Raw genomic sequence first — 27,532 nt, 5'->3', positions numbered from 1 at the left:
GTTTTGAAACAGATGGGGACGGTTTGATCCCGGACTCCTTCCTTGGCTGTGAATCTGTGTCACAAATATCCAGCATGCTTTGCGTGGCCACATGCGGCCCAATAAAGCATTATACAATGAAAGGGGAACGTAACCATTGACCCCTCCTTGAAAAGAGGAATCTCTTTTTCTGTGTAAGGAATGTGGAGACTGGAGAGACGTGCCATGTACTGTGGAACACCGGGTTAATGTGGTCTGATACACACAATCCCATCGAAACATGGCTGAAATATTAGTCTATTCTGAGCCAATTACGGGTAATGATTTTTGTCTCTGCAAACTCGGGCCTTTCCCTGAAGAACCACACAGACTCGCTGCGGTCAGCCCTGTGTTGTTAAACATGCATGGCCAAACACACATGCTTCCGTATCTGAATCCTGGAATTACAAACCAATCTCACACACTCACACACACGCCACACACCACACACCACACACCACTGTGAATATTTCTTTACATTGTAACTACCATATCTTTATTCATATCAGTCTCTTACAAATCAATTGACTCAACATTCACAGCTACATGCGTACTTTATAAGTCATCCCTACTCTCTCTGGGCAAGGCTAACAACACCACTCCATGTAACGCGCTACTATGAGCGCAACTAGGATGGTCTCTATTGAGGCAAGCATATCCTAAGGTGGGTCGCTCCGATTGTCAGAACAGCGACATGGTTTATGTTGTTTTATCGTCTGCTGGCTGACCCAACCAACCTGTTGGTCGGGGCCAGAGAGTGCAGCTTGTCAGACATGACCGATCTATGTGCTGTTAATGAAGTTGTGGCTTGGTATCCCTGGGGTGTCAATAACCGCTCATGCACACATTCATCAGGACTCTGTTGCCGAGTGCAGCCGTATGCTGCAGTCTCAAGTACTGTTGCTTTTCCCAATGGGCTGATATGTTCCATAGCCAAAGGATAGTACGGTGTGTTTTCTTTCTGGCTAGCATTGTTATCCCAAGCTATATCATTTCACACTTCCACTCGTAGAAAGTGATATTCCCACTTTCATTGTAGATTTGGATTGTTTTTATAAATGGTAATGAGGTTAAACACAAACAAATGGTTGGACTGTAGTTTATGTTAATCAACACCATTCACATTAATCAGAAATAGGCTCATTTAAAAAATGATATGGTAAATTACACTGAGTGTACAAAACATTAGGAGCACCTTCCTAATATTGAGTTGCACACCCTTTTTGCCCTCAGAACAGCCTCAATTCATAGGAGCATGGACTCTACAAGGTGTCAAAAGCATTCCACAGGGATGCCTCTACATGTTAACTCCAATGATTCCCACAGTTGTGTAAAGTTTGGGTGGTGGACCATTGTTGATACACACCGGAAACTGTTGAGCGTGAAAAACCCAGCAGAGTTGCAGTTCTTGATGCGCTCAGACCGGTGAGCCTGACACCTACTACCATACCCCCTTCAAAGGCACTTACATCTATTGTCTTGCCCACTCACCATTTGAATTTCACACATACACAATCCATGTCTCAATTGTCTCAAGGCTTTAAAATTATTTAACCTATTTCCTCCCATTCATCTAAATTGTTTGAAGTGGATTTAACAAGGGACATCAATAAGGGATCATAGCTTTCACCTGGATTCACCTGGTAAGTCTATGTCATGGAAAGAGCAGGTGTTCCTAATATTTTGTACACTCAATAAATGTGGTTAAATTTGTCACCAGAGCCTTACATGTAATAAATAGTAAATATAAGGCTATATTAGTTCCTATCTAAGAGCCTCTGTTGTCATATCCTTACAGCATTAGCTTGAGGTGCTCAGTTTATTTTGTTAAACGAATACAGTTGCCCAGTCTGTGACCCCACAGCCTGACCCAACCCACAGAGCAGCCCACCCTCGCAGGATACGGTTGAGCACGTGAAGCGCTCAACGACGCAGCCCAGTTACACAGACCATTAGCAGCCCAGTCAGCGCTTACTCGTCATTCACTCACTCTCACCCGTCTCTCTAGTCATACCCACTACCCAGCCCCTACTAATATCTTCGGCTGGGGCTAATAGGATTACCGTAATGAATATCACGAGCTTTTGACAGCAGCTAGCTGCTTAGGCTAATTAAAGCCCCAGAAACACCAAGTTTTATCCCAGGCCTGACAATATAGATCCCTGGGTAATGATTGATAATCAGACCTTAAGACCTCTACTCCTTCTCTTAATTCCAAAGTCCCCCGGAAGATAACTGGCTTAATATAAATGGACGTCAATAAGAGGTTTCTTAACAAAGAGCTTTTTGACACATTTCCTTCTTATTTGCAAGGTGTCTCAGTGGAGACGAGATGAGGGGGAGTGGAGACAAGATCAAGGACTTCCTTATCAAATGGCTGCCTGTGCTTTCCCTGATGCGTCAATAACCCCAACGTGTGTAATGTACCGTAACCGTAATGGTGTAGAACAAACCAACAACAGTGAAATTGCAATGCGTAGCTAAGCTGCTGTTTGGACCTCTGTTTTCCCCATAAAAAGAGACGTAAGTGTTGCAACACCTCGGCAGCCATATTGGTCGCGCCGCCCTTAACGCTGTAGTGGTCCTGTACTTTCTTCCTTAACGTGTGACGCCAAACCCCACATTTCCCAAGCTCCCACTGCAATATGTGATGCATTTCACACACACACACGCACACACGCACACACGCACACACACACACACACACACACACACACACACACACACACACACACACACACACACACACACACACACACACACACACACACACACACACACACACACACACACACACACACACACAAAAGGGCACTTCGTCGTAAAAAAACATGTGACGTGTCCAGTGGGAGAGAGGGAAAGAGGAGATAAATGTGCCGCTTAAAAGCAATGGGAGGTCTGGGAAATGGCTCTGTCTCTCAGATTAACAGCTACCTCCTGGCTGGATAAACAAACATTAGAACCACAAAGACAGCTCCCACAGGCTCGGCTCTGCAGGAGGACTTGACAGGATTTCATGTGCTCCCCACAACTGTTCTTCTAGTTTATTGGTTTAGATATAGAACGTGGAAAGGGCGGGGTATTCAAATATCATAATTTGCATTGGAAGCACAGTGCTTCTGTTCTGAGCAGCTAGACTGCTGAAGGTACAGTGGGGCAAAAAAGTATTTAGTCAGCCACCAATTGTGCAAGTTCTCCCACTTAAAAAGATGAGAGAAGCCTGTAATTTTCATCATAGGTACACTTCAACTATGACAGACAAAATGAGAGAAAAAAATCCTGAAAATAACATAATTTGCAAATTATGGTGGAAAATAAGTATTTGGTCAATCTCAATACTTTGTTATATACACTTTGCTGGCAATGACAGAGGTCAAATGTTTTCTGTAAGTCTTCACAAGGTTTTCACACACTGTTGCTGGTATTTTGGCCCATTCCTCCATGTAGATCTCCTCTAGAGCAGTGATGTTTTGGGGCTGTTGCTGGTCAACACGGACTTTCAACTCCCTCCAAAGATTTTCTATGGGGTTGAGATCTGGAGACTGGCTAGGCCACTCCAGGACCTTGAAATGCTTCTAACGAAGCCACTCCTTCGTTGCCCGGGCGGTGTGTTTGGGATCATTGTCATGCTGAAAGACCCAGCCACATTTCATCTTCAATGCCCTTGCTGATGGAAGGAGGTTTTCACTCAAAATCTCACGATACATGGCCCCATTCATTCTTTCCTTTAAACGGATCAGTCGTCCTGGTCCCTTTGCAGAAAAACAGCCCCAAAGCATGATGTTTCCACCCCCATGCTCCCACAGTAGGTATGGTGTTCTTTGGATGCAACTCAGAATTCTTTGTCCTCCAAACACGACGAGTTGAGTTTTTAACCAAAAAGTTCTAGTTTGGTTTCATCTGACCATATGACATTCTCCCAATCTTCTTCTGGATCATCCAAATGCTCTCTAGCAAACTTCAGACGGGCCTGGACATGTACTGGCTTAAGCAGGGGGACACGTCTGGCACTGCAGGATTTGAGTCCCTGGTGGCGTAGTGTGTTACTGATGGTAGGCTTTGTTACTTTGGTCCCAGCTCTCTGCAGGTCATTCACTAGGTCCCCCCGTGTGGTTCTGGGATTTTTGCTCACCGTTCTTTTGATCATTTTGACCCCACGGGGTGAGATCTTGCGTGGAGCCCCAGATCGAGGGAGATTATCAGTGGTCTTGTATGTCTTCCATTTCCTAATAATTGCTCCCACAGTTGATTTCTTCAAACCAAGCTGCTTAGCTATTGCAGATTCAGTCTTCCCAGCCTGGTGCAGGTCTACAATTTTTTTTCTGGTGTCCTTTGACAGCTCTTTGGTCTTGGCCATAGTGGAGTTTGGTGTGACTGTTTGAGGTTGTGGACAGGTGTCTTTTATACTGATAACAAGTTCAAACAGGTGCCATTAATACAGGTAATGAGTGGAGGACAGAGGAGCCTCTTAAAGAAGAAGTTACAGGTCTGTGAGAGCCAGAAATCTTGCTTGTTTGTAGGTGACCAAATACTTATTTTCCACCATAATTTGCAAATAAGTTCATTAAAAATCCTACAATGTGATTTTCTGGATTTTTTCTCTCTCATTTTGTCTGTCATAGTTGAAGTGTACCTATGATGAACATTACAGGCCTCTCTCATCTTTTTAAGAGGGAGAACTTGCACAATTGGTGGCTGACTAAATACTGTTTTGCCCCACTGAATATACTTGCTATGAATATGTACAGGTGAATCAATTCAATAAGAATGCTACTCATGATGCTCAGTAGCTGTTCCTGGTATTTATATTAATGTAATGACACTTCAAAATTAATTAATACAAAATGAATGAATAATAATTTCATGATAGTTTAATGGATGGTTAAGATATCATACATTTGTTAATGCAAGGTTTGGTTTGAATCCCTGGTGGATAGAATCCATTTTCCACAGATAGTCAGACTACTTTTCAGCCATGGAAGCCAGCCAAGCTACTGTGGTTGAAATGACCCCCCCCCCCCCCCCCCCCCCCCGGCCTGCTGTCATTGAAGCATTGAAGCAGTTGTCTTTTCCGAGACTAAGTTTCTCTCCCCTTGGTATTCTCCATGCCCACATTGTGTTGTTGTGGCTGCTTGGCTTTCAGAGCACGGCACACCGGGCCGCGGAGACGGAACGTTAACAGCAGCATTAGATAAATCAATAGGTTGAATAGTGCTGTGAGGACCCAGGCCTTCACAGGGGAGGTGAGGCAGACAGACATACGGACTCACACACGCAGGCAGGCACATTGTCTCTCAGGGAACAGGGAGTCACTGTTTTGGCAGGCAGGCACATTGTCTCTCAGGGAACAGGGAGTCACTGTTTTGGCAGGCAGGCACATTGTCTCTCAGGGAACAGGGAGTCACTGTTTTGGCAGGCAGGCACATTGTCTCTCAGGGAACAGGGAGTCACTGTTTTGGCAGGCAGGCACATTGTCTCTCAGGGAACAGGGAGTCACTGTTTTGGCAGGCAGGCACATTGTCTCTCAGGGAACAGGGAGTCACTGTTTTGGCAGGCAGGCACTTTGTCTCTCAGGGAACAGGGAGTCACTGTTTTGGCAGGCAGGCACATTGTCTCTCAGGGAACAGGGAGTCACTGTTTTGGCAGGCAGGCACATTGTCTCTCAGGGAACAGGGAGTCACTGTTTTGGCAGCCAGGCACATTGTCTCTCAGGGAACAGGGAGTCACTGTTTTGGCAGGCAGGCACTTTGTCTCTCAGGGAACAGGGAGTCACTGTTTTGCGCCTGCTGAGTCATCAGGAAAAAGACAGACTACTTGACAGGAATGCTTGCCTAGATTCATCAGTGGGGGAACTCTGCAAGCTGTGTGTGTGCACATGTTTTGTTTGTTTTTATTTATTATCTTGGCTGCCGTGAGGACGCTCTCAGTTAATCTAAGATGAAGCCATAAACCTGATTTGCCTTCCTATGAAGTGAATGAGTCTGCCTGAAATGCTCTGGCGCTCTTATTGGCTGCCTGCTTTCTAACTGTGCACCACTAGTGTGCCTGTGTGTGGTTGTCTGTGTGGCCCATCAGCATTATTTCAGTGCATTACTGAAGCCATCTGTCCTCTTCATTGTTAGCATCGTTGTGGGATGTGTAACGGCTGTCTAATTCCTCCTCCTCGGATGAGGAGAAGGAGTAAGGGTCGGGCCAAAACGCAGAGTTGTTAGTGCTCATATTGATTTAATCAAAACGAAACTGAACACTTACAAAAAAAAACGTGACAAAACCGAAAACAGTCCCGTGTGGCACGAACACTGACACGAGATACAAATACCCACAAAACACAAGTGAAACCCCGGCTGCCTTAGTATGATTCTCAATCAGGGACAACGATTGACAGCTGCCTCTGATTGAGAATCATACCAGGCCGAACACAAAATCCCAACATAGAACATCACACATAGACAAACCCACCCAACTCACACCCTGACCAACAAAATAAATACAAGACAAAAGAAAACAGGTCAGGAACGTGACATAACCCCCCCCTTAAGGTGCGAACTCCGGGCGCACCAGCATAAACTCTAGGGGAGGGTCTGGGTGGGCGTCTGTCCACGGTGGCGGCTCTGGCGCTGGTCGTGGTCCCCACCCCACCTTAGTCAATCCCCTCTTCCGTAGCCTCCTCCAAATTAACCCCACTAGATTAAGGGGCAGCACCGGACTGAGGGGCAGCACCGGACTGAGGGGCAGCACCGGACTGAGGGGCAGCACCGGACTGAGGGACGGATCCTGGCTGGCTGGGTCTGGCGGATCCTGGCTGAACGGCTCTGGCGGATCCTGGCTGGACGGCTCTGGCTGGTCCTGGCTGGACGGCTCTGGCTGGTCCTGGCTGGCGGAAGGCTCTGACGGCTCGGGACAGACGGGCGGCTCTGACGGCTCGGGACAGACGGGCGGCTCTGACGGCTCGGGACAGACGGGCGGCTCTGACGGCTCGGGACAGACGGGCGGCTCTGACGGCTCGGGACAGACGGGCGGCTCTGACGGCTCGGGACAGACGGGCGGCTCTGACGGCTCGGGACAGACGGGCGGCTCTGACGGCTCGGGACAGACGGGCGGCTCTGACAGCGCTGGGCAGGCGGACGGTTCAGACGGCGCTGGGCAGGCGGGCAGCTCTGACGGTGCTGGGCAGGCGGACGGTTCAGACGGCGCTGAGCAGGCAGACAGTTCAGACGGCGCTTGGCAGGCAGGCAGCTCAGACACTGGCTGCACTGGAGAGGAGGAAGGCTCTGACAGCGCTGGACAGGTGGGTGCAACTGGAGAGAGAAGACTGAGAGACAGCCTGGTGCGGGGGGCTGCCACCGGAGGACTGGTACGTGGAGGTGGCACCGGAAAACCGGACCGTGAAGGAGGACACGTGCTCTTGAGCACCGAGCCTGCCCAACCTTACCAGGTTGAATGATCCCCGTAGCCCTGCCAGTGCGACGAGGTGGAAAAACCCGCACTGGGCTATGCTGGCGAACCGGGGACACCATTTGTAAGGCTGGTGCCATGTACCCTGGCCCGAGGAGACGCACTGGAGGCCAGATGCGTTGGGCCGGCTTCATGACACCCGGCTCGATGCCCAACCTAGCCCGGCCAACCTAGCCCGGACTAAGCACGCGTACTGGGGACACCGTGCGCTTTACCGCATAACACGGTGTCTGACCAGTACGACGCCCTCTCACTCCACGGTAAGCACGGGGAGTTGGCTCAGGTATCCTATCCGGCTTTGCCACACTCCGCGTGTGCCTCCCCCCCGCAATACATTTTTGGGTCTGACTCTCGGGCTCCCAACCGCGTCGCCGCGCTGCCTCCTCATACCAGCGCCTCTCTGCCTTCGCTGCCTCCAACTCCGCCTTGGGACGGCGATATTCCCCTGGCTGAGCCCAGGGTCCTTTGCCTCCAGGATCTCTTCCCAAGTCCACGAGTCCTGTGTCCTCGGTCTCTGCTGCTGCTGCTGTCTGTTCTCACTCTGCTTGATCCTTTTGGGGTGGGTGTTTCTGTAACGGCTGTCTAATTCCTCCTCCTCGGATGAGGAGAAGGAGTAAGGGTCGGACCAAAATGCAGAGTTGTTAGTGCTCATATTGATTTAATCAAAACGAAACTGAACACTTACAAATACAAAAAAACAACAAACGTGACAAAACCGAAAACAGTCCCGTGTGGCACGAACACTGACACGAGATACAAACACCCACAAAACACACGTGAAACCCCGGCTGCCTTAGTATGATTCTCAATCAGGGACAACGATTGACAGCTCCCTCTGATTGAGAATCATACCAGGCCGAACACAAAATCCCAACATAGAAAATCACACATAGACAAACCCACCCAACTCACGCCCTGACCAACTAAATAAATACAAGACAAAAGAAAACAGGTCAGGAACGTGACAGGATGTCCATGTCTGTGTGACGCATCTCTTTTTTGCCGCAAAACTGTTGGCTGCTCTTTGATGTAAACGCTGTCCTTTACTCATATTTTATGATATTGTTTTGATCCAGCTCGGTAAAGATGCTTGTATAAATCAAATCAAATCACATTTTATTTGTCACATACACATGGTTAGCAGATGTTAATGCGAGTGTAGCGAAATGCTTGTGCTTCTAGTTCCGACAATGCAGTAATAACCAACGAGTAATCTAACCTAACAATTCCACAACTACTACCTTATACACACATAAGTGTAAAGGGATAAAGAATATGTACATAAAGATATATGAATGAGTGATGGTACAGAACGGCATAGGCAAGATGCAGTAGATGGTATAGAGTACAGTATATACATATGAGATGAGTAATGTAGGTATATAAACATAAAGTAGCATAGTTTAAAGTGGCTAGTGATACATGTATTACATAAAGATGGCAAGATGCAGTAGATGATATAGAGTACAGTATATACATATACATATGAGATGAGTAATGTAGTGTATGTAAACATTATATTAAGTGGCATTGTTTAAAGTGGCTAGTGATACATTTTTACATACATTTTCATCAATTCCCATTATTAAAGTGGCTGGAGTTGAGTCAGTATGTTGGCAGCAGCCACTAAATGTTAGTGGTGGCTGTTTAACAGTCTGATGGCCTTGAGATAGAAGCTGTTTTTCAGTCTGTCGTTCCCTGCTTTGATGCACCTGTACTGACCTCGACTTCTGGATGATAGCGGGGTGAACAGGCAGTGGCTCGGGTGGTGTAGTTATCCTGGAGGGCAGGTAGTTTGCCCCCGGTGATGCGTTGTGCAGACCTCACTATCCTCTGGAGAGCCTTACGGTTGTGGGCGGAGCAGTTGCCGTACCAGGCGGTGATACAGCCCGACAGGATGCTCTCGATTGTGCATCTGTAGAAGTTTGTGAGTGCTTTTGTTGACAAGCCGAATTTTTTCAGCCTCCTGAGGTTGAAGAGGCGCTGCTGCGCCTTCTTCACAACGCTGTCTGTGTGGGTGGACCAATTCAGTTTGTCCGTGATGTGTACGCCGAGGAACTTAAAACTTACTACCCTCTCCACTACTGTCCCGTCGATGTGGATAGGGGGGTGCTCCCTCTGCTGTTTCCTGAAGTCCACAATCATCTCCTTTGTTTTGTTGACGTTGAGTGTGAGGTTATTTTCCTGACACCACACTCCGAGGGCCCTCACCTCCTCCCTGTAGGCCGTCTCGTCGTTGTTGGTAATCAAGCCTACCACTGTAGTGTCGTCTGCAAACTTGATGATTGAGTTGGAGGCGTGCATTGCCACGCAGTCGTGGGTGAACAGGGAGTACAGGAGAGGGCTCAGAACGCACCCTTGTGGGGCCCCAGTGTTGAGGATCAGCGGTGTGGAGATGTTGTTACCTACCCTCACCACTTGGGGGCGGCCCGCCAGGAAGTCCAGTACCTAGTTGCACAGGGCGGGGTCGAGACCCAGGGTCTCGAGCTTGATGACGAGTTTGGAGGCTACTATGTTGTTAAATGCTGAGCTGTAGTCGATGAACAGCATTCTCACATAGGTATTCCTCTTGTCCAGATGGGTTAGGGCAGTGTGCAGTGTGGTTGTGATTGCGTCGTCTGTGGACCTATTGGGTCGGTAAGCAAATTGGAGTGGGTCTAGGGTGTCAGGTAGGGTGGAGGTGATATGGTCCTTGACTAGTCTCTCAAAGCACATCATGATGACGGAAGTGAGTGCTACGGGGCGGTAGTCGTTAAGCTCAGTTACCTTAGCTTTCTTGGGAACAGGAACAATGGTGGCCCTCTTGAAGCATGTGGGAACAGCAGACTGAGATAAGGATTGATTGAATATGTCCGTAAACACACCAGCCAGCTGGTCTGCGCATGCTCTGAGGACGCGGCTGGGAATGCCGTCTGGGCCTGCAGCCTTGCGAGGGTTAACACGTTTAAATGTTTTATTCACCTCGGCTGCAGTGAAGGAGAGCCCGCAGGTTTTGGTAGCGGGCTGTGTCAGTGGCACTGTATTGTCCTCAAAGCGAGCAAAAAAGTTATTTAGTCTGTGTGGGAGCAAGACATCCTGGTCCGCGACGGGGCTGGTTTTCTTCTTGTAATCCGTGATTGACTGTAGACCCTGCCACATACCTCTTGTGTCTGAGCTGTTGAATTGCGACTCTACTTTGTCTCTATATTGGCACTCAGCTTGTTTGATTGCCTTGCGGAGGGAATAGCTACACTGTTTGTATTCGGTCATGTTTCCGGTCACCTTGCCCTGGTTAAAAGCAGTTGTTCGCGCTTTCCTTTTCGCTCGAATTCTGCCATCAATCCACGGTTTCTGGTTTGGGAATGTTTTAATCGTTGCTGTGGGTATAATGTCGCCGATGCATTTTCTAATGAACTCGCTCACCGAATCAGCGTATTCGTCAATGTTGTTGTTGGACGCAGTGTGGAACATATCCCAATCCACGTGATCGAAGCAGTCTTGAAGCGTGGAATCAGATTGGTCGGACCAGCGTTGAACAGACCTGAGCGCGGGAGCTTCTTGTTTTAGTTTCTGTTTGTAGGCTGGAAGCAACAAAATGGAGTCGTGGTGAGCTTTTCCGAAAGGAGTGCGGGGGAGGGCTTTATATGCGTCGCGGAAGTTAGAATAACAATGATACAGGGTTTTACCAGCCCTGGTAGCACAATCGATATGCTGATAGAATTTAGGGAGTCTTGTTTTCAGATTAGCCTTGTTAAAATCCCCGGCAACAATGAATGCAGCCTTAGGATGTGTGGTTTCCAGTTTACATAGAGTCAGATAAAGTTTGTTCAGGGCTATCGATGTGTTTGCTTGAGGGGGAATATATACGGCTGTGATTTATAATCGAAGAGAATTGCCTTGGTAGATAATGCGGTCGACATTTGATTGTGAGGAATTCTAAGTCAGGTGAACAGAATGGCTTGAGTTCTTGTATGTTGTTATGATCACACCACGTCTCGTTAATCATAAGGCATAACCCCCGCCCCTTTTCTTACCAGAAAGATGCTTGTTTCTGTCGGCGCGATGCGTGAAGAAACTAGCTGGCTGCACCGACTCCGTTAGCGTCTCTCGAGTGAGCCATGTTTCCGTGAAGCAAAGAACGTTACAGTCTCTGATGTCTCTCTGGAATGCTACCCTTGCTCGGATTTCATCAACCTTGTTGTCAAGAGACTGGACATTGGCGAGTAGTATGCTAGGGAGTGGAGCGCGATGTGCCCGTCTCCAGAGCCTGACCAGAAGACCGCTTCGTTTGCCCCTTTTACGGCATCGTTGTTTAGTGTCGCCGGCTGGGATCCGATCCATTGTACGGGGTGGAAGGGAAAACACAGGATCCGCTTCGGGAGAGTCATATTCCTGGTCGTAATGATGGTAATGATGGGGAGTTGATGTTGCTCTTATATTCAGTAGTTCCTCCCGACTGTATGTAATAAAACCTAAGATTACCTGGGGTACCAATGTAAGAAATAACACGTAAAAAAAAAAAATACTGCATAGTTTCCTAGGAACGCGAAGCGAGGCGGCCATCTCTGTCGGCGCCGGAAGTTGCGCCGACAGAGATCGGTGTGTGAAATCGGTGTGTGTATGTGCGTTTTTCAATAACTACAAATAGAATCATATTAGGCGGTGTATTCGGCCTATCTAGACATTTATTGCCTGAAGCTTTTAATGAAGAGAATATTCATATTATAGTTGTTATGGGAAGGCCAGACAGTCAGTTAGTCGTTCCAATTCTGCTGATGTGAGCCTAGCCAATCCCTGGGAGGCAGATCACAGGGTGCCTATGTTGCCAGACTGACACGTAAGAGAAGACACATCACAAGATGCGGCTCAAATGGAACCCTATTCCCAATATAGTGCACTACATTTGACCAGGCTCCAATGGTTTCTGGTCATAGGTAGTGCACTTAGCAGGGAATAGGGAGCCATTTGGGAGGTAGCCAGTGTCTCAGGTCTCTCTGGGGTTCCCGAGGACGACAGGCGGCGAGTCCCAGCACTTTGGTCTTCCTGCTTGTAATTCATTAAAGATTACACCCCCTTCTCCTTCCTTGAACAAAGTGGTCTCGCTGTCATAACAGTGAGATTTGGCCTTTGATTGTTCTCATTGGCCCACTGAGTTTACAATCTGCCGACAGTACATATAGATTAATCACTTGAGTCTTTAAACGCCCACAGACCACATCGGAAGAAATCCACTTTTTTGAGCTGAAATGCGATGACCAAATATTACCCATAATGTTGCACTATGATTAAAGTTAATAAGTTATAGTTTTAGTCAAAGTATGACATACAGTGCATTCAGAAAGTATTCAGACCCCTTGACATTTTCCACATTTTGTTACGTTACAGCCTTATTCTAAAATTGATTAAATCATTTTTTTTGTTATCAATCTACACACAAAACCCCATAATGACAAAGCAAAAATAGGTAGAACATTTTTTGTTGCAAATCTATAATGATAATAAAAAAAATGAAATATAACATTTACATAAGTATTCAGACCCTTTACTCAGTACATGGTTGAAGCACCTTCGGCAGCGATTACAGCCTCATGTCTTTTTGGGGATGATGCTACAAGCTTGGCACACCTGTATTTGGGGAGTTTCTCCCATTCTCTGCAGATCCTCTCAAGTTCTGTCAGGTTGGATGGTGTGTGTCGCTGCACAGCTATGTTCAGGTCTCTCCAGAGATGTTAGATCCGGTTCAAGTCCGGGCTTTGGCTGGGCCACTCAAGGACATTCAGAGACTTGTCCCGCAGCCACTCCTGCATTGTCTTGGTTGTGTGCTTAGGGTCATTGTCCTGTTGGAAGGTGAACCTTTGCCCCCGTCTGAGATCCTGAGTGCTCTGGAGCAGGTTTTCATCAAGGAGCTCACTGTACTTAGCTCCATTCATCTTTCCCTCGATCCTGACTTGTCTCCCAGTCCCTGCCGCTGAAAAATATCCCCACAACATGATGCTGCCACCACCATGCTTCACCGTAGGGATGGTGCCAGATTTCCTTCAGACATGACCCCGATCAAACATCTCTGGAGAGACCTGAAAATAGCTGTGCAGCGACGCTCCCCATCCAACCTGACAGAGCTTGAGAGGATCTGCACAGAATAATGGGATAACATCCTCAAATACAGGTGTGCCAAGCTTGTAGCGTCATACCCAAGAAGACTTGAGGCTGTAATCACTGGCAAACGTGCTTCAACAAAGTACTGAGTAAAGGGTCTGAATACTTATGTAATTGTGATATTGCAATTTTTTTTTAAATAACCAGTTTTTGCTTTGTCATTATGGGGTATTGTGTGTAGATTGATGAGGGGGAAAAACTATGTAATATAATTTAGAATAAGGCTGTAACGTAACAAATTGTGGAAAATGTCAAAGGGTCGGAATACTTTCCGAATGCACTGTATGCCAAATCCAGCTCCAAACAAGCCATAGCTGGCTAATCCTTTGAATACGGAATAGGCCTAGTAAAAGAAAAATGGCAACAGAACATTAGCTAGCCAGATAAGTTTAGCATGTTAGCTAGCTACGCTGACATTGGTCAGTGCCCTTTTTGCTAATGTTTATCAACTTCACGTGGAAATTCCCACACCCACTTCGTGAATAGGTAAACGTAGCTTTTTTCATTCTTCAAAGGTGTAACCTAAACGTCCACATCCTTAGCAAATTCTATAATAACTAAGTCACATTGTTCGTAATTATGAGGTAGGCATTAAGCCGTCTCCATGGCTCTGTGTTTCGTATTGATTGATTGATTTATTAATTGTACATCTGTTGGTTCCAGACTTTGTTGGGGAGCCATGAACCGTCGTCTGTCCAGCTGTGGGTATCCTACAACCGCCAGCCAATGAAAGCCGCCCAGTTCATGACCCGCCACCCAATCACAGTGAGTCTCCAGGCCTGCTTCGCCACACCAGAATATCCTCTCTGTGGCTCCCAGTAGACTCCTAGTCCAGAGAACAAACCTGTCTCTGTATCGTTGATGAAACTGGGGAAATGTATTTGTAAGGAAATGCTATACTATGTAGCTAATATGTAGTTGACAGCTCAACATGAGTCAGAAATCACCAATCACAGAAAATACTGCAAGCCTAGATACTCCACTCACAGTAAAAAGCTGCCAATTCCATGACACTATTTATCTTACAAATGTACATGTTTTTGTCTAATAAAAGTTGAATTCCAATCATCAGCTTTTAGTTGTGAGAGAATTACCCCTATTTTTCTTAATAATGCCCTACACAAATAAGGAAAACTGCCCAACGTCTCTCTTCCTCTCCTGCAGGAGTACTACATCGCTGACGCTTCGGAGGACCAGGTGTTTGTTTGCGTCAACCACGTCAACAACGTCACCCACCTGTACATCTCAGACACGCAGGGCCTGTCCTTCTCCCTGTCCCTGGAGAATGTGCTATACTACAGCCCAGAGGGTTCAGGCAGCCACACCCTCATCAGGTTGGCACGGTGTTCCTAGTCAACCAATCTTGGATTGCACATTTTTGTTTCAGGCCGGCCCAGCGTTAACCCACCTGTTTGCTTTATTAACTAATCATGGGTTGCACATTTTTGTTCCAGCCCAGCACTAACCCATTAGATTCTGCTAATCGACTTATCACCATGATTAGTGGCGTGTTAGTGCTGGGCTAGAACCAAAATGTGCACCACTTTGGTGTGTCCCCCAGGAATAGATTTGGAAACAGCAGTATTCTGGATGCAAGACCTGGGCTCAGATAGTATTGGTATCTTTCAAATACTTAAGCTGCCCTTGATTGAGCTTAATTGACACAACACAATCAAAAGAAAAGTCCCAAAAGTGCAAACCCTGCCCATGTGACACTCCAGGCAGGCACAATCAATCGGCCAAAGCATTTGAACCCAAGTCTAAAATATGTTGAAGTGACTCACAGTTAAGGCAGCCTAATTAGTAGGCTACCTTCTGAGATATGTAGTGTCTTGCTCGGAACAAACGTAACAGAACTCACGTTGATCAACCAAACCTTCCTTGATCAAATACACAAGCCCTTTGATCAAGTATACCCACTTTGATCAAGCGCACCCACCCAACTTGATTTATTTTGAAGGAGAGATGAGAGGAGGCTGTTCTACTAGAGTTACATCTTATCATTCCAGAGCTGGGGGACTCCTGGTGTGCATTCCTCGTGACCACGATGAGTCAGCTTGAGTGGCTGTCTTCTCCTCCGTGTTGGTAAACAACAGCAGGGCCTTTGCGTGTGTTTACATCCCAGTGACCAGGATCTTGAATGTTTGAGTCCCTGTTGTCATGGCGCTGCGGTGTAGCGTAGTGCGTCCAGGGCCTGTAATTATTCAAATGACTGCGTTCCCAACACGTCTCCAGCTGCCAGGAGATGTGTGGTGAGAGCAGCTTGATTGCTTCTTGATAGTGAGGCGACCTCGCGACACGAGCAGACCAGACCATGTGTTTCCTTTGGCCAACATAGCCACAAGATACACTGAATGTGATACTGTGTTGTTTTTTATACTAATCGTGTGTGTGTGCATCTGTCTGTGTTTGTGTACCTCCGGCTGTCTGTGTGTGTGTGTGTGTGTGTGTGTGTGTGTGTGTGTGTGTGTGTGTGTGTGTGTGTGTGTGTGTGTGTGTGTGTGTGTGTGTGTGTGTGTGTGTGTGTGTGTGTGTGTGTGTGTGTGTGTGTGTGTGTTTCATCCCAGGTACTTTGCCAGCGAGCCCTTTGCTGACCTGCACCGCGTGGAGGGTCTGCGCGGCGTCTTCGTGGCCACGCTCATCAACGGCTCACTCAGCGAGGACAACATGCGCTCTGTAATCACCTTCGACAAGGGGGGCACCTGGGAACTGCTGCTGGCCCCCTCTGCCGACAGCCTGGGAGGAACACTGGACTGCCAGGTAGCTGGCTAGCTGTTACAATAACATCTGACCCTGTATCAGTGGTTAGAGAAAACGTCCACCTACACCCCGGTGGGTTTCCCCTAACCACTGATACAGGATACTGCTGTCAGCTTCAGCAATAGGACATCATACACATCAGGGCGACATCCTGCTTACGGACATCAACAACAGGATTAAGATTAGGGCTGTGACGATACCAGGATCGCATTATTTGTTCCGTGGCAAAAATGAAAACACGAGGCAGACCAAACTCTTTGGTACTTTAAAAACCTGCTGTATGTAAAATATTAGGTGCGATAGCTTAGAAAATAAATACAGGTGACTCTGGATGACAACATAATTATGTCTGTTTCCAACATTAGGGCTGGTTTCCTAAAGAAGTTTAATCTGCTTTGTGTTTTGTTTCCTTTCCGCGATACTAGCGAGTGTTATGATATTGGCATCGTCCCGGCCCTAATTAAGATCTGCCCAAGATTCCCACTGTTAGCTCTTGTTAATGTAGGCATGTCTGAAGGGGGGGTGGGGGGAGTTGGGAAGAGCCAATAAAGCAGCAGTCTTAGCAGAATTGAATTCTGTTGTTGATGTCTGTAAGCAGGAAGTTGCCCTTTTGTGTTTTATGCTGTCATTGAGTCTCTGAGTCCTTTGTGGAAGGGATTGGGGGTTGGGTAATATGAACCTACATTAGGGATTAGGAACAACAGCCATGAGGCCACACAGTGTGTGTTTGCATTCTAAAGGGGAAGTGGGTTTGGGTGTAAACAGTTGTGTTTGGTTTGGTTTTAGAAAGTGGTCGTGTCCCTTGCACGAAAATGTATGCACTCACGACTGTAATACGCTCTGGATAAGAGGGTCTAAATTACTATATTTTAAATGTAGCTTCACTTCTTAGGAAATAGTATTATATTAATGAGTTATTTATTGAGGGTTTTGTCAGTGATTGTTGTCTCCATTGACCTAACACTCTCACGCCATCTCTCCCTCCACAACGCCTCCCCATCTCTCCCTCCACAACGCCTCTCCATCTCTCCCTCCACAACGCCTCTCCATCTCTCCCTCCACAACGCCTCCCCATCTCTCCCTCCACAACGCCTCTCCATCCCTCCCTCCACAACGCCTCTCCATCCCTCCCTCCACAACGCCTCTCCATCTCTCCCTCCACAACGCCTCCCCATCTCTCCCTCCACAACGCCTCTCCATCTCTCCCTCCACAACGCCTCTCCATCTCTCCCTCCACAACGCCTCTCCATCTCTCCCTCCACAACGCCTCTCCATCTCTCCCTCCACAACGCCTCTCCATCTCTCCCTCCACAACGCCTCTCCATCCCTCCATTCTCCCCTCCTCTCTAATCCTCCCTCCATCCATCGCTCTTCTATACACCCTGGGTATTTATCTATCCCCCATCCTCTCCCTCTATCCCCCATCCTCTCCCTCTATCCCCCATCCTCTCCCTTTATCCCCCATCCTCTCCCTCTATCCCCCATCCTCACTCTATCCCCCACACTCCCCCTCTATCCCTCATCCTGTCCCTCTATCCCCCATTCTCTCCCTCTATCCCCTCATCCTCTCCCTCTATCCCCTCATCCTCTCCCTCTATCCCCTCATCCTCTCACTCTATCCCCATCCTCTCCCTCTATCCCCTCATCCTCTCCCTCTATCCCCTTATCCTCTCCCTCTATCCCCCCACCCTCTCCCTCTATCCCCCACCCTCTCCTCCTATCCCTCTATCCACTATCCTCCTTCTGTCCCTCTATCCACTATCCCCCCATCCTCTCCCTCTATCCCCTCATCCTCTCCCTCTATCCCCTCATCCTCTCCCTCTATCCCCATCCTCTCCCTCTATCCCTCATCCTCTCCCTCTATCTCCCATCCTCTCCCTCTATCCCTCATCCTCTCCCTCTATCCCCATCCTCTCCCTCTATCCCTCATCCTCTCCCTCTATCCCTCATCCTTTCCCTCTATCCCCATCCTTTCCCTCTATCCCCATCCTCTCCCTCTATCCCCCATCCTCTCCCTCTATCCCCATCCTCTCCCTCTATCCCCATCCTCTCCCTCTATCCCCATCCTCTCCCTCTATCCCTCATCCTCTCCCTCTATCTCCCATCCTCTCCCTCTATCCCTCATCCTCTCCCTCTATCTCCCATCCTCTCCCTCTATCCCTCATCCTCTCCCTCTATCCCTCATCCTCTCCCTCTATCCCTCATCCTCTCCCTCTATCCCCATCCTCTCCCTCTATCCCCATCCTCTCCCTCTATCCCTCAACCTCTCCCTCTATCCCCATCCTCTCCCTCTATCCCCATCCTCTCCCTCTATCCCCATCCTCTCCCTCTATCCCTCATCCTCTCCTTCTATCCCCATCCTCTCCCTCTATCCCTCATCCTCTCCCTCTATCCCTCATCCTCTCCCTCTATCCCTCATCCTCTCCCTCTATCCCCATCCTCTCCCTCTATCCCTCATCCCCTCCCTCTATCCCCATCCTCTCCCTCTATCCCCATCCTGTCCCCCCCTCTCCATAGCTCTCCAAGGGCTGCTCCCTCCACCTGGCCCAGCGCTGGAGCCAGCTTCTCAACATTCAGCTGCGCAGGATGCCCATTCTGTCCAAGGAGTCAGCGCCAGGGCTCATCATGGCCACAGGTGGGGAGGCTAGCAGCATACAACTACAATCACTATTTATAAAAATAAAAAAATATATATACACTGCTCAAAAAAATAAAGGGAACACCTAAACAACACAATGTAACTCCAAGTCAATCACACTTCTGTGAAATCAAACTGTCCACTTAGGAAGCAACACTGATTGACAATACATTTCACCTGCTGTTGTGCAAATGGAATAGACAACAGGTGGAAATTATAGGCAATTAGCAAGACACCCCCAATAAAGGAGTGGTTCTGCAGGTGGTGACCACAGACCACTTCTCAGTTTCTATGCTTTCTGGCTGATGTTTTGGTCACTTTTGAATGCTGGCGGTGCTTTCACTCTAGTGGTAGCATGAGACGGAGTCTACAACCCACACAAGTGGCTCAGGTAGTGCAGCTCATCCAGGATGGCACATCAATGCGAGCTGTGGCAAGAAGGTTTGCTGTGTCTGTCAGCGTAGTGTCCATAGCATGGAGGCGCTACCAGGAGACAGGCCAGTACATCAGGAGACGTGGAGGAGGCCGTAGGAGGGCAACAACCCTGCAGCAGGACCGCTACCTCCGTCTTTGTGCAAGGAGGAGCAGGAGGAGCACTGCCAGAGCCCTGCAAAATGACCTCCAGCAGGCCACAAATGTGCATGTGTCTGCTCAAACGGTCAGAAACAGACTCCATGAGGGTGGTATGAGGGCCCGACGTCCACAGGTGGGGGTTGTGCTTACAGCCCAACACCGTGCAGGACGTTTGGCATTTGCCAGAGCACACCAGGATTGGCAAATTCGCCACTGGCGCCCTGTGCTCTTCACAGATGAAAGGAGGTTCACACTGAGCACATGTGACAGACGTGACAGAGTCTGGAGACGCCGTGGAGAACGTTCTGCTGCCTGCAACATCCTCCAGCATGACCGGTTTGGCGGTGGGTCAGTCATGGTGTGGGGTGGCATTTCTTTGGGGGGCCGCATGTGCTCGCCAGAGGTAGCCTGACCGCCATTAGGTACCGAGATGAGATCCTCAGACCCCTTGTGAGACCATATGCTGGTGCGGTTGGCCCTGGGTTCCTCCTAATGCAAGACAATGCTACACCTCATGTGGCTGGAGTGTGTCAGCAGTTCCTGCAAGAGGAAGGCATTGATGCTATGGACTGGACCGCCCGTTCCCCAGACCTGAATCCAATTGAGCACATCTGGGACATTGTGTCTCGCTCCATCCACCAACACCACGTTGCACCACAGACTGTCCAGGAGTTGGCGGATGCTTTAGTCCAGGTTCTGGGAGGAGATCCCTCAGGAGACCATCCGCCACCTCATCAGGAGCATGCCCAGTCATTGTAGGGAGGTCATACAGGCACGTGGAGGCCACACACACTACTGAGCCTCATTTTGACTTGTTTTAAGGACATTACATCAAAGTTGAATCAGCCTGTAGTGTGGTTTTCCACTTTAATATTGAGTGTGACTCCAAATCCAGACCTCCATGGGTTGATAAATTTGATTTCCATTGATCATTTTTGTGTGATTTTGTTGTCAGCACATTCAACTATGTAAAGAAAAACGTATTTAATAAGAATATTTAATTCAATCAGATCTAGGATGTGTTATTTTAGTGTTCCCTTTATTTTTTTGAGCAGTGTATATATATATATTTTTTTTCTTCTCAGATATTTTCTGATTTCATTGAACAGATAGAGCGAGAGAGGATGACAGTGGGGAAAGAAAGAGAAAGAGAAAGGTTGTGTCATAGGGAACCCATACAGGTACTGACAACGTGTGCCAGAGGGCTTCGGCATTACCACTCGACCAGCCAGGCCACAGAATTACTATTTCTCTGGCGAACACATGACTTTCCTTATGGTGGCGCAACTTCTGCTATTTCGTAATCTGATAGAGAGGACCACTTCCCCCATCAGTCAATCACACAGGAAATTAGAGTGCCTAGAGAAGCTGCGGAGTCTCTCCTTCCTGCTCGTTTGTCTGCGTCTGTTTATTCATTTATTTAACCATTATTCATTCAGGCAATTCAGTTGAGAGCAAATTCTTATTTACAGCGTGTCTGTGCGCGTGCGTGTTTGAATTTCCCTGAGTGCGTGTGTTCATGGTATGGGAATGTGTGCATGCGTGTTAGTAACTGCGTGTACTCGGGTCAGAGCAATAGGTTTTGACCGGGGCTAAACTAGGAGCAGTTGGACACATCCATTGTGTTTAACCCACTGAAAGTGTCTCTACCGGCTCTGCCTGCTTGGCGGAGTACATAGATTTTCTTTGTAGCTGTGCTGTGTCTGGAAGGAGGAAGAAGCCTCTACACCCTGCGAGCTACTAAACCTAACGAAATGATTAGGTGATAACTCCCACGGGGGGAAGTGCAGAGAGGAGAGCTGAGGAGACACTATGCCCTTCTCGTCCGTGTTATCGCTTACACACAGATGCGCTAATTACTTCTGCCTCACCCAGCGGAGACACACAGACACAGACCGTCTCTCTCTTTGTGTGGACCCAGCCAGCCACACGCAACCAGCATTCCCACACGGCCTATCAGGGGGAACATTTACACTCAAACGTTTGTTTTGTGACTTGTTCCTGTGACATTTCTTCATTTGTAAAGCACCGTTGATATGGCCTCCAAGAACAACAGTCATTAGTGGTGATGCAGGGGAGGAGAACGGTGGCTTCATTAACCAGCTCTCAGGATGAGTGTCAGACACACAGAGAGAGCCGTACACAACTACATAAAAGACCTAACGCCACACCGTTAGGTGCAACATGGTAGTCTACATCCACATAGGATAAATAGCTATATGACGTTACACTCGTTGGGGCCTTCCCCCCTAGAATGACTACAGACTGATTTGAACCATTCTTATAGGTTCAGCACATGGTAGGAGTATTGATGTTGACAATAAAGCATACTGGAGCGTAGTCTGCTGCATGGAGTTTGGTTGAACTTTTCTGAACATCCGCCTGTTCCTTGATCTCAAGCATCTGCTTAACAACCCTGGATGGAATCTATCCCTATATAGTGCCGCCCAGCTATATGCTACAGTAGCCCCTTTCGCTATGGCTGCGTTTCAAATGGCACCCTGTTCCCTGCATAGTGAGCTACTTTTCCTCTGTTGTCGGATTTGTGTGCTCCGGGCTGGCCACTGTGCTTGGCTGCGTTCCAAATTGCACGGCACCCTATTCCCTATGCATCTAGTGCACTACTTTTGACCAGGGCCCATAGGGCTTTTGGTCAAAAGCAGTGCACTATGTAGGGAATAGGGTGCTATTTGGAACACTACCTGGGATACTGCTGGGACTGGAGACCACCTGAATCCCCCTCTGTGTGAATTGTTTAATTCGTCACCTCCTCTCACACAGCCGTTCCACTGATGCATCCTGTGTCTGTGTCTGTCTCCTCTGCAGGCTCTGTGGGCAAGAACCTGGCCAACAAGCCCAACGTGTATGTGTCCAGCAGTGCTGGGGCCAGATGGAGAGAGGTCAGTGTGTGTGTGTGTGTGTGTGTATGCTTTGTTTTTGTGTGTGTGTGTGTGCACCATAAATGTACCTATGCACATGATGAGCTATAAATCATGACATTGGTTATTGTTGGATGTTTCCTGCCTCTGCTACCCACTCATACCAGAGGGTTTCTGTGGGGCGCTTAGCCACAATGCTGAATGCCCAGCGTAGGACACTTTCCTCCACAGTATATTATTAATCAACCACAAACATGGTGCTCAGTTATTTAAAGCCACACTCTGTAAGACGTGAGTGCAATTCCAAGACTGGGGAGCCCTCTAAGACATAAACAATGGAGCAGAAGCACCCGGAACATTTTCACATGCTCTTGATGCATATGGTGTGACATTCCACGAGAGCAGTATTAGACTTTTAATTATTTATTTTTTTAACCTACTTTTAATCTGAACATAGTATTACCTCATTTAAGTGTCTTGACGACCAAAATATTTTTGGTAATAATACGGCCTGACAGTTGTACTAGTCTTATTATGGTAGCTATATCAATTGACCAGCAATCTTAGACTGTGGCTTTTAATGAGTGTTCTTCACATTTCCCCTTCTCAAGGCGCTGACCGGTCCTCACTTCTACACGTGGGGTGACCACGGGGGCATCCTCATGGCCATCGCCCAGGGGGGCTCCACCACACACCTCAAGTGAGTCTCATAACTGTCCTAAATAACACCCATATCTCCATTGTTAGAACAACACAGTGGGCTGTGTATCACCCCCTCATTACACCCCTCTACTCCCCACCGCAGCTCTGCCCTGAGTCGTTGACTTTCAGTCTGCTTACCTCCTCAAATAAAGGTTCAATGAATTGTACCCTTTTCAACCCACTGTGTCACTGCCAACCCAATCAGTACTATGCTGGCTCGGAAATATTATTTTCACATTTATCCTTTACAGCTCGGTTCCAGCTACTACAGTACCTTGGGATATGTAACCAGGCCAATGCACTACAGCTTGGCTTGGCTCAGTAGTGTAAAACGGGTATAAATATTGTAACCACGCTAATGTTGATCTCCATACTGTCTCTGTTGGCCCTGCTATAGACTAGCATCCTGTTCAGGTGGTGTACTTGCTGACTCACGCTACAGAATCAGTAGATTTGCCCTATGGGCCATTCTGACTCGGACAAGGCGGCAGAAAGCCTAGTGGTTAGAGTGTTGGGCCAGTAACCGAAAGGTTGCTGAATCGAATCCCGAGCTGACAAGGTAGAAATATGCCATTCTGCCCCTGAACAAGGCAGTTAACCCACTGTTCCCCGGTAGGCCGTCATTGTAAATAAGAATTTGTTCTTAACTGACTTGCCTAGTTAAATAAAGGTTAAATAAAGAAACATACAAATTAAAGGCTACTTACCTACTGTCTCTCTGTGTCTCAGGTTCAGTACCAATGAGGGGGAGACGTGGACAGACTTCCGTTTCTCTGACAGGGAGGTGTATGTCTACCAGCTGCTGACTGAGCCGGGGGAGAAGAGCACCATCTTTACCGTCTTCGGCTCCTACGCCGACCAGAGACACAGCTGGCTCATCCTGCAGGTCAACGCCAGCGACGTGCTTGGTGAGGGGACTCTCACGATATTACTACACTGGGCAGAAGTCATGACTGAATTATGCTCAGCCCGGGTGCTTTTGCGTCTGTCTGTCGTCCATTTTCACAATGCCAATAAGAAGCATCCATCTATTAGGCCAGAGTCTCACTGAGGGGTGTGTGTTTGTGTGTGTCCGCTTATGTCCCCATGCTACTGTAATGGAATATGATCCAATTCCAAATCAAGTATTTAAAGTGTGTGTATTTGTCTCTTCAGGCGTGCCGTGCGCCGAGGGAGACTACAAGCGCTGGTCCCCGTCAGACGAGCGGGGCAACGACTGCCTTCTGGGTAGTGAGATGGTGTACAAGCGACGCACGCCCCACGCCACCTGCTTCAACGGTGAAGACTTCGACCGCCCCGTCACCGTATCCAACTGCTCCTGCACACGCCAGGACTACGAGTGGTGAGACTCTCATTTCCAAGCCCGTGTCCAATCCCATATCCGCCCTTTGCCTCTACCCCTAAAACGATCTACCCCTAGGCACCTCATATCGATCTGAAAGGGCTGGATAGCTACGATCTAGAAAGGTAACAGCTCCACCTTTCCTTCTGTTAAGCTAGGACTAGGTGGAATGTTTCTCCCTTACTTACACCTCTGCTATCCTTTCAGAGAAGGGGCTAGGGGTTGATTGGAATTAGGCAACAGTCTTTTTCCACTCATCTCTATCTGTTCATAGTTTGATAGTCAAGTAGGCTAACATTGGGTCTCTCTGTCTCTCTCTCCCCATCTAATCTCTCTCTCTCTCGCTCTCTCTCCGTCTCCCTCTCTCTCTCACCCTCCTCTATCTCCTTTTATCTCTCCCAGTGACTATGGCTACAAGCTGAGCGAGGACCTGTCCCTCCAGGTGTGCCTGCCCGACCCCGAGTTCTCGGGGAACCTCTACGCCCCTCCCGTGCCATGCCCCGTTGGAACTACCTACCGTCGCAGTACGGGGTAAGTCAATATCCCTTTGGTATTAACATAATGTCACTTCATCAGAAACCAGGCTTTACCCTTCCCATAATGATGGGCTATTTCCTGTTGTTAAGGCGAATCCACACATTGAGGGTCAAGGCCTTGCAATGTGGATGCGTCAGGATTATATGACCTAGCTGAGCTGAAGGGTTTTGGGGTTTCGGGCTGACTTCATAGTGTCCCAAATGGGCCCTGGTCAAAAGAAGTGCACTTTAAAGGGAATAGGGTGCCATAAAGGCTGAGATACACTTGTCCTTGACTGACAGTCACATATGGCTTAGAAAAACAAATGGCATTACCTAGTGTATCAGTCTTCACCTCAATCTTTTATGATTTTTTTTACTGCCGCAAGGAGATGACTGTTAAATATCAGCATGATTAATAGGATATGACCACTATGCAAATGGATTCCTTTGTGGTCATGAGGGGGAACTGTCTTTGTTCTTCTTTTGTGCTATGGGGAAGAGAAAGGAGTGACGTCATTCTATTATACAGCCCTCGCTTATCATGTAGAACAGCCCCACCTAGTGTCATAAGGAGAGAAATGTTCCAGCAAAATCTTGACATACACTGAGTGTACAAATCATTTAGAACACCTTCCTGATATTGAGTTGCAACCCTCCTTTTGCCCTCAGAACATCCTCAATTCGTCGGGGCATGGACTCTACAAGGTGTCAAAAGCTTCCCACAGGGATGCTGGCCCATGTTGACTCCCATGATTCCCTTTTGTGTCAAGTTGGCTGGATGTCCTTTGGGTAGTGGACCATTGTTGATACACACAGGAAACTGTTGAGTGTGAAAAACCCAGGAGCGTTGCAGTTCTTGACACAAACCGCTGCGCTTCGCACCTACTACCATACCCCGTTCAATGGCACTTACATCTATTGTCTTTCCCACTCACCCTCTGAATGGCACACATACACAATCCATGTCTCAGTTGTTTCAAGGCTTAAAAATCTGTCTTTAACCTGTCTCCTCCCCTTCATCTACTCTGATTGAAGTGGATTTAACAAGTGACATCAATAAGGAATCATAGCTTTCCACTGGTCAGTCTATGTCATGGTCAGAGCAGGTGTTCTTAATGTTTTGTACACTCAGTGTATATGTAATGGGCAACATACTCTTGTTGTGATATTGGGTGGTGGGTGTTTGTCTGTCCATGTTGTTAACCAGTTTGTGTGTGTCTCTCTCTCAGGTACAGGAAGGTGTCTGGGGACAGCTGTAGTGGAGGGGATGTAGAAGCCAGACTGGATGGAGAGATGCTCCCATGTCCTGTAGGAGGTAAGCCTCCCCTTTCCTTCAATTAAGACACCATTATTAGATACGTTTAGCCTTTTAGATCACAATGAATAAGAGACCCCTGAATGAATAAGAGACCCCTGAATGAATAAGAGACCCCTGAATCAATGAATAAGAGACCCCTGAATGAATAAGAGACCCCTGAATCAATGAATAAGAGACCCCTGAATCAATGAATAAGAGACCCCTGAATCAATGAATAAGAGACCCCTGAATTAATTAATGAGACCCCTGAATGAATGAGAGACCCCTGAATGAATGAGACCCCTGAATGAATGATTGAATGAATAAGAGACCCCTGAATGAATGATTGAATGAATAAGAGACCCCTGAATGAATAAGAGACCCCTGAATGAATAAGAGACCCCTGAATGAATAAGAGACCCCTGAATGAATAAGAGACCCCTGAATGAATAAGAGACCCCTGAATGAATGAGACCCCTGAATGAATGAGACCCCTGAATGAATAAGAGACCCCTGAATGAATAAGAGACCCCTGAATTAATGAGACCCCTGAATGAATGATTGAATGAATAAGAGACCCCTGAATGAATGATTGAATGAATAAGAGACCCCTGAATGAATAAGAGACCCCTGAATGAATGAACGAATGAATAAGAGACCCCTGAATGAATAAGAGACCCCTGAATTAATGAGACCCCTGAATGAATGATTGAATGAATAAGAGATCCCTGAATGAATGAGACCCCTGAATGAATGAGACCCCTGAATGAATGAGACCCCTGAATGAATGAATAAGAGACCCCTGAATGAATGAATAAGAGACCCCTGAATGAATAAGAGACCCCTGAATGAATGATTGAATGAATAAGAGACCCCTGAATGAATGATTGAATGAATAAGAGACCCCTGAATGAATAAGAGACCCCTAAATGAATAAGAGACCCCTGAATGAATAAGAGACCCCTGAATGAATGAGACCCCTGAATGAATGATTGAATGAATAAGAGACCCCTGAATGAATAAGAGACCCCTGAATTAATGAGACCCCTGAATGAATGATTGAATGAATAAGAGACCCCTGAATGAATGATTGAATGAATAAGAGACCCCTGAATGAATAAGAGACCCCTGAATGAATGATTGAATGAATAAGAGACCCCTGAATGAATAAGAGACCCCTGAATGAATAAGAGACCCCTGAATTAATGAGACCCC

At 47.6% G+C, this 27,532-nt stretch overlaps 1 protein-coding gene across 2 annotated transcripts in view; it reads left to right on the top strand.

Annotated features, from left to right (window-relative positions):
* The window catches only part of LOC129822085 (sortilin-related receptor-like), a 76,534-nt gene that overhangs the window by 26,651 nt on the left and 22,351 nt on the right, over positions 1–27,532 (top strand). For both annotated transcript variants that reach the window (XM_055879988.1, XM_055879989.1), the window contains exons 7-16: positions 14,272–14,373; positions 14,773–14,942; positions 16,176–16,368; positions 18,886–19,003; positions 22,406–22,479; positions 23,070–23,158; positions 23,890–24,068; positions 24,316–24,502; positions 24,905–25,033; positions 26,250–26,335. In XM_055879988.1, the coding sequence (XP_055735963.1) occupies positions 14,272–14,373; positions 14,773–14,942; positions 16,176–16,368; positions 18,886–19,003; positions 22,406–22,479; positions 23,070–23,158; positions 23,890–24,068; positions 24,316–24,502; positions 24,905–25,033; positions 26,250–26,335 (1,327 nt within the window). The remainder of the gene's footprint in view (positions 1–14,271; positions 14,374–14,772; positions 14,943–16,175; positions 16,369–18,885; positions 19,004–22,405; positions 22,480–23,069; positions 23,159–23,889; positions 24,069–24,315; positions 24,503–24,904; positions 25,034–26,249; positions 26,336–27,532) is intronic.

Source organism: Salvelinus fontinalis, chromosome 24 (genome assembly GCF_029448725.1).
Source record: "Salvelinus fontinalis isolate EN_2023a chromosome 24, ASM2944872v1, whole genome shotgun sequence".
In the NCBI taxonomy this organism is placed as follows: domain Eukaryota; kingdom Metazoa; phylum Chordata; class Actinopteri; order Salmoniformes; family Salmonidae; genus Salvelinus; species Salvelinus fontinalis.
This window is presented reverse-complemented; position numbering and strand designations above follow the sequence as displayed.